At 38.8% G+C, this 16,025-nt stretch overlaps 1 protein-coding gene across 1 annotated transcript in view; it reads right to left on the minus strand.

Moving 5' to 3' along the window:
- LOC109051605 (receptor-type tyrosine-protein phosphatase kappa-like) overlaps positions 1-16,025 on the minus strand; it is a 151,815-nt gene that overhangs the window by 11,996 nt on the left and 123,794 nt on the right. The window contains 7 exon segments of the mRNA XM_042746354.1: positions 63-99; positions 751-827; positions 1,491-1,578; positions 2,685-2,869; positions 6,052-6,212; positions 7,707-7,736; positions 11,143-11,278. Of these exon segments, the coding sequence (XP_042602288.1) occupies positions 63-99; positions 751-827; positions 1,491-1,578; positions 2,685-2,869; positions 6,052-6,212; positions 7,707-7,736; positions 11,143-11,278 (714 nt within the window).

Here is a 16,025-nt window from a genome sequence, read left to right on the forward strand (position 1 = left end):
TAAATTTAAGCATCAGTCAGTTTTTGCTCTTTTGTTCAATTAATTCAGTCGTACTCGTTTACCTTGAGTTGCGATGTAATGGCTGGGCCTCTGGTATCCCTGCAAGAGAAACAAAAATAAGAATTTAGTTGGAGGCAGCAAACAATTCAGATCTGAGAGTAATTGATGTCACAGTGGGCTATGCAAAACTGTGCTGAATTACGGTTTTTAATAAGTTACTTTTGAGACTTGTAATCTCAACACACACACACACACACACACACCACGATTTCTACGGATCAAACACACACTGCAGGGAGACCCGACATCAAATCCCCCCTCCCACGAAAACTAAAACACACCACACCAAAATCATGAGCGTTAACTGAAACACAGGCCAGGGATGTTAACATGCATGGCAAAGCAGATGAGTGGCAGCGTGAGGAAGAGCCACAGAATGGAGCTAGACGTGTGTCAGCGCAAGCAAATGGGCTTCGGGGCATGGAGAGGTGAAACAGAGAGGGAGTGCGCCTACAGTGATACTTACATCCCTGTACAGCCAAATCTACCGCCCCAAAATCAACCGCATAAGAGTGAGAGAGAGCACAACAATGTCAGTGAGTCAGCAAGCACCTCCAACAAGGAAGAAAAGAAAGCTGTAAATTGTGTATAGTTGAGACAAAGGCATGCATAAAAGACCTCACATACGAGGGAGGGAGAGACGTTTCTCACACGTTCGCCAATGGAGGAGGAGGCGGCATCGCCACTTACATCAATGTAGTTGGCATTTATGTAGTCAGAGGACGGGTCGTCTTCCATTGGCTGCAGGATCACTCGAGAATGATCGTCTACAGCGCGACACACGGCAAACAGAGCAGATTCAGGACAAAAACAGCGTTTGGTTGGCATGCTCTTACGGTGGGTGCATGAAAACATGTCCTAGTCATATTTCACCTCAAAATCATAAAAAAAACAAAAAAAAAACACCAAAGATAAGTTTGTTTATTTTTTATACGGCCGAGCACATTTTCTCTCCTCATCTCTCATTACCGCAATGTGTCCAGACATTTACCTACTGAGTTTATTCGCTACTGTACAGAAACAAAATACATGAATGAAAATCAGTTTTTGTGAAATAAGCATAATTTAAATGCATGAAGTTGATAGGTTTGATTTTCAGGGAATGCATGATGCATACCTTTATTGCAATGTAAAGCGCTTTGAATAAAAGTATCCGACAAATATAAATGAATGCAAAATACTGAGAATTTGGGGGGAAATGTGTTCAACCTAAAACAGGCCTCGCTTTTATGTGCACAGTATAATATGTTAAGATGTTGGGGTGAAATATGACTCGTTCTTGATGTCCATCTTTAAAGCACCTGCACATGTTGGTTTTCTAAAGAGCAACAGATGCTTTCCAAAAGGTTCTTAAATGACTACAAAACCATCTAAAGGAGAGTGTTTGGAGCCAGATATTAAGTGCACTAGAGAGTATCCTACGCTCTTACATGCAATGATGTTCCCGTATCGATTCTTCGTTCGATTTTGCTCTTTCTTTGCTGCGTCCCAGGAAGCAGACTGACCCTCAAAGAAGCTCTGGAGATAAACACAGAATGAATTACAACACGGGGCTTAAGTGAATCAATATCCTAATTTACTCTTATTTTCATCATATCTGACAACATCAGCAGTAGTTTGAATGTGCATGAAAATACATGTCAATTTGATCACTGAACAGTTGAGGAAGCATCAGGCGCTCTCAGCAGCTGAAACAAAACAAATTGTTCTGCATCTGGCACACAAACTCCACTGATCAGTTTGTGGTTTCATGAAATAAACCGCCAACACTCTTTGCATGCAACCAGCAAACTCATCAGTGCAAAACATGTGTGGATATAACGCTGTGGAGGAGGGGTTCAACGACTTTTTGTGGATGTTAAAAACGTAGTCCACCCAAATATGAAAATTTGCTAAAAATGTGCTCAGCCTCAGGGCCATCCAAGCTGTAGATGAGTTTGTTTCTTCATGGGAACAGGTTCAGAGAAATTTAGCATTAATCAGTGTCTAAGAAATGGATGCTCTGCAGTGAATGGGTGCCGTCAGAATGAGAGTCCAAACAGCTGATAAAAACATCACAATAATCCACAGCACTCCAGTTCATCAATCTGTCACATGATCTGTGCATATTTCTCTCCTGATTCAGACGAGATTCCTTTTTAACTAGAGGAAGTGTTATTATGGATTATAGACTCGTATTTTAATTAAAAACATCTTAATGCTGGATTTGTTTCAGGTTTTTTCTTCTCCAGATGTTAACTGGTGGACTGGAGTGCTGTGGATTATTGTGATGTTTTTATCAGCTGTTTGGACTCTCATTCTGACGGCACCCATTCACTGCAGAGCATATCTTGGATAGACAGTGATGCAATGCTACATTTCTACAAACCTGATGAAGAAACACACTCATCTTGGATGGCTTCAGAGTGAACACATTTGAAGCAAATTTTCTTGCTGCTTTAAAATAGTTCCATAGTTCATCTACGGAATATTTGAAAGCAATCTTTATTGTTTCCACTTATTTTCAGTGATTCAGAAATGACACACTTTAGCTTGAAGATCACTTAAGGGTTGGTCCTCACAGATGCATGCACTACACTGACAGCTCTGACCGAAGTCACGAGAGCGGCGTGTTCACGTCTAACCTCATACTCCTCTTTGAAGCCGTAACTGTCGGAGGTCTTCATCAGGTTGATGTGCTGCAGCAGGTCGGCCACCCGTATGGCAGGATGGAGCTGTCCGGTCTGATAGGGCGACTCGGTGCCCTCGCAGTGGTAGCGTGGGATGTCCAGCAGTCTGCTGTTCTCGGCCGCCGCCGTGTGGTTCTCGTCTGAGAAAGAGGTTGGGAAATATTTATTGGAATGCACACTGAGGGATTAGGACAAACCTTTTACATGCTAAGCTCAAAGGACTCGACACACACACACGCAAAACCTCACAAATGCATATATAATCCCAGAGCTGTGCACTCTGAACAGGACAGAGGCGTTTCTTCACACACACTTACCAGTGATAGGCACTTATGGGGCAGCGGGAGAGAAAAGAGTTGTTTAGTTCAGCGTCAGCTCAAACACACGGGCTCTGTAGTACAGCTGATGGGGTGATATGGACTAAACACGTACAGAACACAGCTACAGGACACTAAGACGAGGGGGAGCACAAACAAAGCCACTCTCTACATCACATCCAGACTGGTAGACTTTTGCATTTCCGAAGGCACTTCAAATTTCACTTCAGCTGCAGTTTTTGTGGAGATGCGGAAGCCACATACATATACAGTATACATATATAGATAGATATATATCGGACCACAAAAGATACCTCTGAATATTATCAGATGCACAGGAATTGCAACCACAGGAAATGATTTACAAGAAACCCCGGTCGATTCTCGAGAACAAAGACGAGCGCACATTTTAGAGTTGCTTCTACACAGCATAGGCCTACATCTTGACTGAGATGAAAATCAGACTTCATTCGGTCACAGCTTGTGAGGGACTGGAACCTCTCTTCATCACAGATGTCAGAAAGACGCAGCTGTTTGGATGAAGTGTTGTCCTCTACACTTCAGCGCTGTCTCTGCCAGAGCCGTGGCCTAAGGGGACGCTTTAATACCCCGCCGCTGTAGAAAACGTCTTCTTTCTTGCAAGTTCTGTCATGTTAGCTCTATGTTAGCATCTGACACTGTTAACCCAGATGACTGGAGTTATATTAGGTTTACGAGTAAGCTGTCAGTTCAGTTTAGGCACCATCCCACGAGGTCCGGGAACACTCATAATGTCGTGTGTGTGTGTGTGAGATGAGGCTTTGCTAAAACAGCGCTTTCCAGTTGATTCTGCTTTCAGATATTTACAATGAACATCTAGTAGTTCTTAAAATGTTCAAGTAATGTGAATCTTTTAATGATAAATTATTAATATCCCTTGTGAAAAAGAAGTACACTTTAGCATACTTAAAAAAAATATGGAAAAAAATATTCTTTAAAATAATATATGTGATATACTGTATATAGATACTTAACTGCATGGTAATTTAAATTAAATGAAAATACATTATAGTTTAAATTTTAAATTAAGTTTGACTTTAGAGTGTTTTTTGACCCACTAAAGTAGGATTTCAGAACATATTTAAATATAATTTCCTGTTGACTATGAAATATGGTTTAAGAGTTACTGCTGAATGTACTGACAAAGATAAGATTAAAACATGATTTAAAATGTAATGCAAAGCAAAACTGTTAATTTGAGATTATAATAAAGTGCACTTTAGTGTAATAATGTCAAAGCAACATTACTGGGTCGCAACCCACCAGCAGAGAAACTTGGTGATATGCTGTAGAGTAGATATTGTGTGTGTGTGGGTTTACTTTAGATGACCAAAAGTCCCCAAGAGAGCTAAATCTGACACAACCTCTTCTTAGGGACATATGTGGTTTTATTTAAAGGGTAGTGTTTGGGTTCATCTGTAGTAATTATAATCACTTGACAATAGTAGAGTCCATCTGGGCTGAACCAGGTGATTCAGTTTACTGTGCAATACAGGAGGAGCTGTGGAAATGATCGAGAAATGCTGTTCTATGTAACACAACAGGAACATAGTGGGGGGCTTCATGAGTGATGCATGCTGGGTAATGAAGGTCTTTATGTGCAGCACAAGTACTCAGCTCAATTCAGTTCTCTCAACCAGAATCAAACATTAACCTCATGACTTGAAGTTATTTTACTAATTGGGGGAGAAGTGTTTGGCTGGAAATATGGACAAATTAAAGACAACATGAAATCGTGTTTCACTTCTATAGCAAAACGTACTAATTACGCAGGGAAGGGCTTTATTTAAATTGTTGGTTAATATTATTTCCTCGCTCACACCTCTATTGTTACAAGAGATGAAGAAAGTAAACACATCTTGACGAAATATTGCAATATTACTTTTTTTTCTTTTACTGTAACATGCACTGATTAAAAGTGTACAGTAGTGCACAGTAAGACCAGATGTGTCCCTGCAGCACAAAAGCAGTCATGAGTAGCACAGGTATATTTGTAGCAATAGACAACAATACATTGTATGGGTCACAATGATAGATTTTTCTTTTATGTCAAAAATCATTAAGATATTAAGTAAATATCATGTTCCATGAAGATATTTTGTAAATTTCCTGACATAAATATGTCAAAACTTCATTTTTGATTAGTAAGATGCATAGCTAAGAACTTCATTTGGACAACTTTAAAGATGATTTTCTAAATATTTTTTCTCAGATTCCAGATTTTCAAATCTCGACCAAATATTGTCCTCCTAACAAACCATACATCAATGGAAAGATTATTTATTCAGCTTTCAGATGATGTATAAATCTCAATTTCTAAAAACTGAGACTTAAGACTGGTTTTGTGTTTCAGGTCAAAATTTGTACAACTAAAAGCAAGTAAACTGGATTTCATGTTGTCTTTTGACTGAACTGAATTGCTCTGATGAACTCCAGTGATCCAGTCACAGACACGAGCACACCATACACCCAGTCCTCACCTAATACAGCTGTCGGCACGAGAGGGTCATTAGGCACTGCAGAGAAACACGCAGAGTTATCATAAACAAAACTCAAGAGATGAGGATGTTCAGAAACTGAAATCAGAGCTGCTGCGTCTGCACTTGAGAGTTTACTCACGATTCATCAGAAGCAATGCTGAACGTGGGTGCGTTTCGCACAATATCAGGTCGTTACTAATATCTAACCTGGATGCCTTGTGAATTGCAGAGGCGCACTAATCACGTTAAATGCACTTGAATTAGGTTGGGCAAGAGAGAGGTAAATAATCTAAACTACTGGTATTATGGAGCAAAAATAAAATGTTGTCATGACACACACTTTCTTTACGTGGGCCGCTTGAGGCTTTGGGTGTGTTTGGGTTTTTACGATGTTCTCCTACACGTATCGAGTGGAAGTTTCAAAATCCTCAGACAAGCTCGCTATGATTCTACAATGTTCCATGTAAGCTGTGCTTGAGTACTCACAGCGGTTGCTGAAGTTGTGCGAGTCCATGAAGGTGACGGACATGGGCTCCTCAGCGTGCAGAGTGCTCTGGTCTGCATAACTGCGATCCATGGAGTTGACCATGTGCGTCATCTCCTGACGGGTGTTTCCGATGGCGTCCTTGCGCTTCTTGGCGAGCTTCCTGATAAGCCAATTAAAGACAGAATCATTAGAGATCTACTAGTCCAGAAAACAGCATCATTGCACCCTTCACCCACATGTAGGAATAAACAACAGACAGGAGAGAGAAGGAGGGATGATCCGATAGGAAAGATTTAGTTCCATGGTAAGGGACAGCTTTGAGGAAACTTTTAGGAAATGCTTGCAAATTAGTGGATGTGATTCAGAGAAATAAAACCATGCCTGTTTCTATTTGAACACCCCCCCCCCCAAAAAAAAATTACTACTTTACTGTTTTTTTTTAATTTTATGCTTACAATTGTAATTCAAAATTTGATAAAACATAAATTTGTTCTTTTTGCATAGACAAATTAGTGAAAAGAGCTGTTGTTTTCTTGACTAACAGCAATAAACAACAATAAAACTGCAGAAAATAATGTCTTGTTTCCATGAACAAAGAGCTGCATGACAAAATGCGAAAGAAACTTGTTACAGTGCAATTAAACTAAGATTAATATGTCAAATCTTTTTGAGTTATTTTAACGTAGATCAAGGCTGTCTGTTCTTTTTAGTTAAAGAAAAAAAATAGCAAACAATATTTGACTTATTTTGCAAAATGTGCATTCAAACATTAAGGATATGGAAATTTAAAGAAAGGATTTAATTCAGGATTTACAAGTACAAAATGACATCAAGAACATCAAGATGAACAAATTATGAGCTCTATATTTGACTTATGCACTTTCTTTTTGTTTTTAAGGATGATTAGAAATTTGTAAAACAAGATTTTCCATGTCAATGTCAATTTTTTAGGTTCTTTGTGTATTTAAGAAAGCAAATATAGAACGGATTTATCTGCCCTGAAAAATATATTCACTTATCATGGTTTTACTTTTTAAAAAAAGTGACATCATGTGATGAAATGCAATGTGGAGATGTGAAAGATGATTTGTAATGCAAATGATTTATGCAATTGCTTGTATGCTCATTTTGACAAGAGTAGATAAAAAGCTGGAATCTCTTGATATCTAACTAAGTTTTTGCAGAGATGTCACAGGAACTCTTAGAAAGCCATCAAAGCAGCGCTCGAGTCACCTGCAGACTAAAGGCCAACCGGGGACACTTGAGAAACACCCTCTTCACCAAATGAATGAACGGATGAGTGTGTGAGGATGTCAGGTGGGTGGAGACACGGTGAGTAACTATTCCACACACACACACACACATGCACACACCCAAAACCAACCCAAAAAAACAAACAAAAAACAGACGAATAACAGACACAAGTGCAGCATTCTTTTTTCAAATAACACCGCTTGGATGCGACCGTCGCCGAGCATGTCCTACTACAATGCAAAGGAACGTGATTGGTCAAAGCGATTTGTGTTTTCGCTTGAAAAAAGGATACTGCATCTTTAAAAGACTAACAGGACTAACCAAAGACAGAGAGCAGAGAGCCCTGCATGTTAAGTCACCGTTTGGCTTTTGCTTTGGTCTGAGCGTCTCTGTTACTTACAGGTAATATGAGTACGAATAGTAGCTCCTCCTGGCGAGCGAATGAGAAACAGCACAAACAGATGAAGAGATATTGGTGAGAGCAATGTGGGAATCAACCGTGCCAACATAAGCAACAGATACCTAGTCAACAGCAGTTCTGATGGAAGCTTTTAGCCTGATCTCTGCCGCCCTCATTGGTGGCATTTATTAAAACATGCATGTCTTGTACATTTGCGTGCATCTGAAACCCTATTTACTTGACAGTCGTCAATCAGAAGGAGGAAAAGAAACAAAACGCAATCAGAGCATGCAAAATCTCTGGCTGCTCGATTTCATCATGCATTTCAGGCGCTCTGACTTGAAAAATCACTGCAATAATCCTAGAAGCACAGATGATTTAAAAAGATTAAAAAGCCATTTTTAAAGAAAAGAAAAATATGTGGAGCACAACCAAAAAAAAAAAAAATGCTGCAAATCAAATCAAAGTCAAGCTGCTGACTTCCTGCCAAATAAGCAGCATCAGTGACCACTGTTTTAAAGATGCAGTATCTTCAGTTTGACCCGAAAACATTGATTATCCATTGCTCAGTTTGAGAAGAGCCTTTTGTATTTATCGCTGCGTGTCGAGGTTCAGCATATGCACATATTAGTACATTTTAATAGGATGTTAACACACGCAAAAATGAAGCCGCCACAAACTAAAGGTCCCACTTCTGTCAGATGTGTTGAACGGTGCCCTACACTCCACCTAAATAAAGTCTGGTTAGTAAAACAAAGACAGATTTCCATTCAAATACTGCTCCCTTTGTCTCAGGAAGATCGCCTAGCATCAGACACTTCTGGTTGTGAAATAAAACAATCGTGGGAGACAAATATGGCATTTCTACAAGAGTATCACCAGCCAGAAGCTTGTGCCCTTGTGTGACGCTTTATCCGCAGCAACAAGTGTCAGTTTAACACGATGCATCTCTTATTTAGGAAAATGAATGAAAAATGCACCTTCTTAGTACTACTGCACAGAATGAATGAAGAATGGAGGCGGATGAAGAATCAGTGCTAGTGCTGTTAGGTCAGGATGCTTTACTGGCATCTGAAGCCCATTCAAGAGAAATTATATATATATAAAAAAGATTCCCCCACAACACAAAATAAATCCACTTTATTGTGCACTTCTACCCCCAGACAGCAGCCACAGCATCACCAGAACACACACAAGTGCATCCCAAAAAGAAAGAAAATTTGATTTTAATGCACATAAGACTGAGGCGTTTGATTAATATGCTGCACTGACCTGCAGTTTGAACTAAACTTACTACATCTCTGCTTCTGTTACGTTTTGTTCAGAGAACTCTGGTTATTTAACACTGGAGAAACAATCCTTTTACATGTGCTTACTCATTAAATGTATTACATTTCTATTTGTTTATTCATCATCATCATGCTTGAGTATAGCAATATGTAATGCAGAGATAAAATAGTTTATATATCCGCAGCATAAAACATTTCCTTTCTTGAACCCTGCTATTGTAAGATGTTCAGAGAGCCCTGAGTCTTTAGTTACTGGAGATTCCTGTAGGCTGCCAGCGCAACACTGAATATACTGTAAGAACTCATAAAGCTTTTCACCTCAACCAACCCGTATAGTATGTACTCAGACTCTCCTCTCAAACGATTAGAACACTCTCAGAGGTCCTTTTCTCTCTTACATGAACATTTATTAATTGCATTTCCCATGAAAAATATCCAAACATCATTAAAACTGTAAAGTAAATTCACAGTGTAACATGATTTTCTGCTCTGACACATGATGAAGTGAGTTTGATTCACACTGGATCTGCTCTGTTTGTAAAGGAGCACAATGAGCTTCCCTGCATAACCTCACTATCATTCATTATTTTTACAGTGTGCTTCCAAATGTAAGTCAACCTACAGGCCTCATTACATTAGAAAAGAGAGCTTTTGCAAATGATGCCAGCTGATGTTTCCAGTCCGGTCTGTTATGAGCATCGATTTGTGTTTGGCAGTGCTTTAAACAGCCCGCTGTTCACAAAAACACCACATGATGGAGCCATTAGACAGAAGCAGAAGCAGCAGAGAGAGAGAGAGAGAGAGAGAGAGAGAGAGAGAGAGAGAGAGAGAGAGAGAGAGAGAGAGAGAGAGAGAGAGAGAGAGAGTGGAGCAGGTTGAGTTCATTTACAACTCATTTACAAAAGCTCATCTCGTCTTGCTTTAGACTCGCACAGTCACGGAGAAACAAACGCTCAGCTTCCTGACACCTACAAACACACTCTGTTCTTTTCCTTCATCTCACAAATACTTTCCTGTGTGTCCTGTGAATGTTCACCTCAAACACTTCATATTCAGCGCTACACTGAAACACATGCATGCAACGTTTCCACTAGAATAATGCTGATTCAGTGTTTGTCTGCTGCTGCAAACGCTCTGGAAACCACACACTTCAGAATCAAACAACAACAACAACAAAAGTACACTTATTTGTTAATACCGTTTTTGGATAGACATGGAAAATAAAGCTGCTGGGTATCCTGTGCAACGTGACATTTACAGATTCAACAATGTTATCCAAATGCACTGCATTCAGACTTTTCAATGTACGATTATGTAAATTCTCCAAAAAAAAAAAAAAAAAAATCCAGTTCCAGCATCATGATCAAAAGTTTGGGGTCAGAAAGTTTTTTTTATTCAGCAAGGATGCATTACATCGATTAAAAGTGACTAAAGTGATCACGACTGCAGCACAACTGTTTTCAGCATTGATCATAATCCGAAATGTTTCTTGAGCAGTAAATCAGTATATTAGAATGATTTCTGAAGATCATGTGACACTGAAGACTGGAGTAATGATACTGAAAATACAGCTTCACAGAAAATAAAATACAGTTTAACAGATATTCACATAGAAAACAGCTGTTTTATATTGTAATAATATTTGACTATATTAATGTTTTACTGTATTTTTTGATCAAACAAATACAGCCTTGGTGAGCAGAAGAGACTTCTTTCAAAAACATTCAAACCCCGAACCTTTGAGTGGCTGTGTGCATTTGAATGTGTTTGTACTTTTTAGGAACGTTCACATGAATAAACAGGTTTGTTAATGGGCTAAATAATGATGTAAGACGGTAGAGGGCATCTGTTAGTGTGCATAGTACGATTTCTATTGGAGCCCCTCATACTGTAAGTGTACACGTACGGGTTTACTGTGTGTGCATCTGATTCTCTTTTAATGGCTTTAACTGAGATTTGGGGCTGTTACGCTGGAAGGCAGAGGCTGGGGAAACGAGCGGCCCCTGGGTGGCGTGTAGGGCCCCTGCGGCTCCCTGGGTGCTGATGATGTGATGAGATGGCAGTGGAAGGAGGATGTCGGTGTGCTCGTGGGCATCTCAAGAGCCAACACAAACGTACTGTAACGGCACACATTCACAGAGCCTTACCTTTTCTTCACCAGCAGGATGGCCACGAGCACCAGGAGAATGAAGACCAGCACAGCAGCGCTGATGCCGGCAATTTTCACCACTTGGTCGGTCTGTTTGGCCGGGTCTGGAATCACTTCCGGCTCCTCTGTGGCCCCTGAAGACAAGTTAAGTTAAGTTAGTTTTCCCTCGTATAAGTGTTAGGTTGGAGCCATGGTTTAGCAGTTAGAGCACATTGTGATGAGATGAGATGCAAGCTCAAATTCAAGATATGACAAATGATTTTGTTTTTTCTACTAAGAAGCCAAAGTAGCACCCAAAAAACCATGGCCAGCAAAATAAATGGTGTTTTTTTCCACTGATGCACCTGTTACGAAAAGCTCCTATTACAAATGCACCTCTAAACCAAACAGCGTGAAAGTCTTCTGACCACAACATGAGCTTTATTTGTTAAAATGCCTGGATGTTTCACAGACTGCCATCAGTCTGCTGTGTGATAGCATTCTCTCGCTGCCAAAGCATAACAGAATGGGATGAAAATGACTGTCGGATATGTTTCTCCAAACATTGGCAGACAACCACAGTATCATTCCATTGTTGAACGCTAATATTATTACCTGGCACAAATACATTATACAGAACACAAAAATGAGTCTGCTCTAAAAATAAAAGTATGAAACAGTTCAAAGCGAAGATGCTGCCTCAGAGCGCAGCCTAAAGAACAGAGTGTGAAGGATACGATGTTGAGCTAAACAGAATGTAAGACCTCTGGGACTCTGTAAAACACAGGAGTAAAGTCATCACACTGTTCAGTGTATTCTCCAGGCCTGTAGTACACTGGAGCGCACACTGCAGCACAGAACACTGTCAGTCCACTGGCTTTAACACTGATATGCAGATGTGGAACACAAACTGATGGCGGGTCACTTGTGAAATAGAAGTGTGTTTAATTGTATCTAATGTTTTTCAAATCTTAAAAGTCTATTTTTAAAAACACATTGTTGGACATTATGGTATTAATAAAACATAAGTGCACTTAAAGAAAGACTTTCATGACTGTTCCTTTGTAATAATGTCAAATTGGTAAGTTTATACTACAGTACTTTTTAAATCATTATGTTTTAATAATCTTTTCAATGAAGTGCAAAGTACTTGATTATAATTTTTAACTGTAGCATGTTATTTAATATTGCATCTCAATTTAATATAAATGCGTAATTACAAACATATTTAAAAACATATATATGTTTTCAATAGAAATATTTTCAATAGAAGTTTTCAATAGAAATATTAAGTTGGCTTGAAAAAGCCATCTTTACTGAAATCCTATTTAAACTTCTTCTTCTTCCGAGTCCAAATTTTAAAGTGTATCTCCTCCACCAAACTCGGGTCGGACCTTCAGACTGGTGTGACTTGGGTTGCTATATCTTTTCTAACTGATCCAGCTTATGGTTTTCGTAAACTAGACTATCAAAACCACCTAAAATCCCATAGACTTAAATTGAGGGGGTGACAACTTCTATACAATAATACTTATGGAGTATTTAAGCTGTCTATTGCTATAGCAAAGCTTAACAACTCCCTACTGAAAAAAAAGCTGGTTTTAGCTGGTTTTTAGCTGTTTTTTTTTTTTTTTAGGGATGCACCGAAATGAAAATAATTGTCTGAAGCTGAGTAAAATGAAACACTGGACGGAGGGCCGAATACCGAACACGGTTTTTTCGCACCCCTCCCCCACCCATTTTGCCCATTTTTTTCACCATTACATAAATTAAATTGCCAAAAATGTGCTTTAACAATATTTACTTAACACTGAACATCTTCTTTACGTTCTAGCAGACATTCTACCAATAAAAAACAATTTAACTTAAAATTAATAAGTTATTAAAATAATATTTTTTGGCCATTTTTGAGATCCCCTTCTTGAATCAGGCATGCATTTTATACTGAACAAATAAATGTAGCCTTACTGAGCAGAAGAGACTTCTTTTAAAACATTAGAAAATATTACAGATGCCAGTCTGAACACTGTGTATGAATCCTATAATAAATGTTTTAATAGAGCTGTTGTAATTATTATTATCCTTATTAATGTCTTTTTTATTTTATTTTACAGAACAACAGTAAAATTACAATAAAATTACAATAATAACATTTATTAATGTTGATGGAGTTCTTGCTTTTTATCAGCTTTTATTTTGGCAGAAACCCGCAGGAAGACCTCAGCCTCAGTGCTTCTTTTTATTGACAACTGACATGTTTGCTGCATTAGTGCGCGCCTCTATTTGATCGCGTCATGTCATTATTCAGTACAATTTATTCAGTCTTTTTGCTTATAATTTCGGTTGCCAAACATTCAGTGCATCCCTAGTTTTTTTTTTTTTTTTTTTTTTACTTAATCCACTGGTTTAGCTGGATTAGCATAGGAAACATGCTAGCAACATGCTAGTAACATGCTAATCATGTTAAAATCATGCTAGTAACATGTTAATTATGACAGAAACATGCTAACAAAATGCTAGTAACTTGCTAATCATGTTAGAAACATGCTAGCAACTTGATAAACATGCTAGAAACATTCTAGCATCATGCTAGTAACGTGCTAATCATGTTAAAATCATGCTAGTAACATGTTAATCATGGTAGAATCATGCTAGAATCCTGCTATCAAGATGATAGTAACTTGCTAATCGAGTTAACAACATGCTATTAACTTGCTAATCATGCTAACGACATGCTAGTAACTTGTTAATCATGCTACCAACATGCTTTCAAATACGTCCAAGAGTTTTAGTGACGCTGAACGAAACGAACTGTGATTGGTTGTTTGACGTGTCAGTCAAACGGCCTCATGGGCGGGCCTTGGCCAATGAAAGCTGCCATGAATTCCAGACCTTCAGCCGCAGTCTAAAGGTCTGGCTACGCGAGACTACCAACATGCTAGTAACACCCTAGCAACCACCCTGAGTACCCTAGCAACCACTCTGGGTACCCAAGCCACCTCATAGCAGCACCTTAGCAACCAACCCAGGTACCCTAGCAACCAGATGGCAACAGCCTAGCAACCACCTCAGGTAGCCTAGTCCTACTTAAGTGGGTCAAAAACACTCTAAAGCCCTACTAACTGTATTTATAAATTTAAACTATAAAACACTTTCACTTAATTTCATTTAATATGCAGAAAACACGTTCATTCTTTTAACATATATTATTTCCATAATAAGTACTCATTTTAAAAGTATGCTAAAGTGTACTTCTTTTTCACAACTGTTTTACATTCCTTCCAAAAAGAAACAGTGAGAGTAGAAAAATAACTTCTGTGTTTTATTTGTTTATAAAGTTCTCAGTGAATAAATAATTTTGTGTCTGTATATAAAATTGCATGACAAGTGACAAGAACAAAAAGCAGACAACTGAATGGTTAATAACAATAATCAGCTAAATGAAATTGCTTGACTTTTCAGTACAAACCCATTACTACTCAATGTGGTGTATCGCAGAGCGTCTGCTTCAGTGTAAGTGTACTGCAGTGGTGCTTCGGGTCTGTAACCCTCTCAGAAATACATCACTGCCGACTGAAATACTTCTTGCACACCGTTTTAACAGCAAAACTATCATTACAGCATCTAGGGGTATTGATCTGAAGCACTGCTGAACTCCAGCTCGGTGCGTATGACATTTATGGCGGTCTGGATGCTGACTCCACTCATGGCTTTGCCTGTAAATGCCACATTGTGCGATCTGTCTGGGCGGCAGGAGTAAATGGATCTCCGGTATGTCCTGAAGCTCTACTATAAGCTTTTAAGAGTGATAAGGCAATGACCCGCTGACATGGGCCTCTTAAATAAAGCCATCAGCTGTACTCTCCTGCCTCTGGATCTGTGGGGCAGCTTACTTCTACCCAACAATAACACTCAAACAAAAGCCAAGCCCCCGTCACACGGCCTCTCTGTTCTTTACAGCACATTTGGGCGAGTGAGCAGCCTGGGGTGAAATGACCAAGACGCAGATCACTGCTGCCCTAATGCACCGGTCCTTCATCACCAAAGCACTCTCTTCCTCTTCCTTTGCTTTAAGCACTGATCACACGAGTGCTGTGTTAGCTTCAGATGACCTGTCCGCATGACACAAATGCCAATGAATGTCAAAAACACATATCTCTCTGTTAATAACAAATAACTCGGGCACGATCTGCAGGACAGATGCTAAACACAGCTGAAAACACTGTAGCACTGGGGAATAAGCACGTTATGTTCTGCTGCCGCACTACAATTTTTATTTGCCCTTTTGAAAACTCTGCGACAGCTATAACTGTATAAACACTGGGATTACATTATAAATGAATTATAAATGTGGAATTACATTACATGACTATAAAACATAAAAATAAGTACAATGTGCTTATTGTGTTCATATTGTTTTACAAAACACTTTTGCTGCTGTTGAGGTGGGATACAGGTAAGGTTAGGGACAGGTTTGTGGTATGGGTAGGTTTAAGGGTTGGTTAAGGTGTAAGGGATGGGGATCAACGGTGTAATTATAAATGTAATTCCAGAAATTAATTCCAGATGTAATCACATGTAGGTATTTTTAAAAATATAAGTACAATGTAAAAATATGTATGTACACAATAAATGCATAGTACTAAATGATTAATTAAAATGTAAGTACAAAGTAGTTAAGGCCACTTAATATAAATTGGGACCAAAAAAACAAAGTTTCTGAATTGATTTCTATAAGTACCATTTTTCTTGAAATCCATTAAATCACAGGTCTTCAACCCTAGGCATTAAATATTAAGCTATTTTAGAATAAAAGAAGCATTTTACACAGTAGTAGTATTGCGTACATTTGGTTAGAAAATGAAGATATGTCAGAGTTCAGACACATCACAATCTGGCTTC

Source organism: Cyprinus carpio, chromosome B20 (genome assembly GCF_018340385.1).
Source record: "Cyprinus carpio isolate SPL01 chromosome B20, ASM1834038v1, whole genome shotgun sequence".
In the NCBI taxonomy this organism is placed as follows: domain Eukaryota; kingdom Metazoa; phylum Chordata; class Actinopteri; order Cypriniformes; family Cyprinidae; genus Cyprinus; species Cyprinus carpio.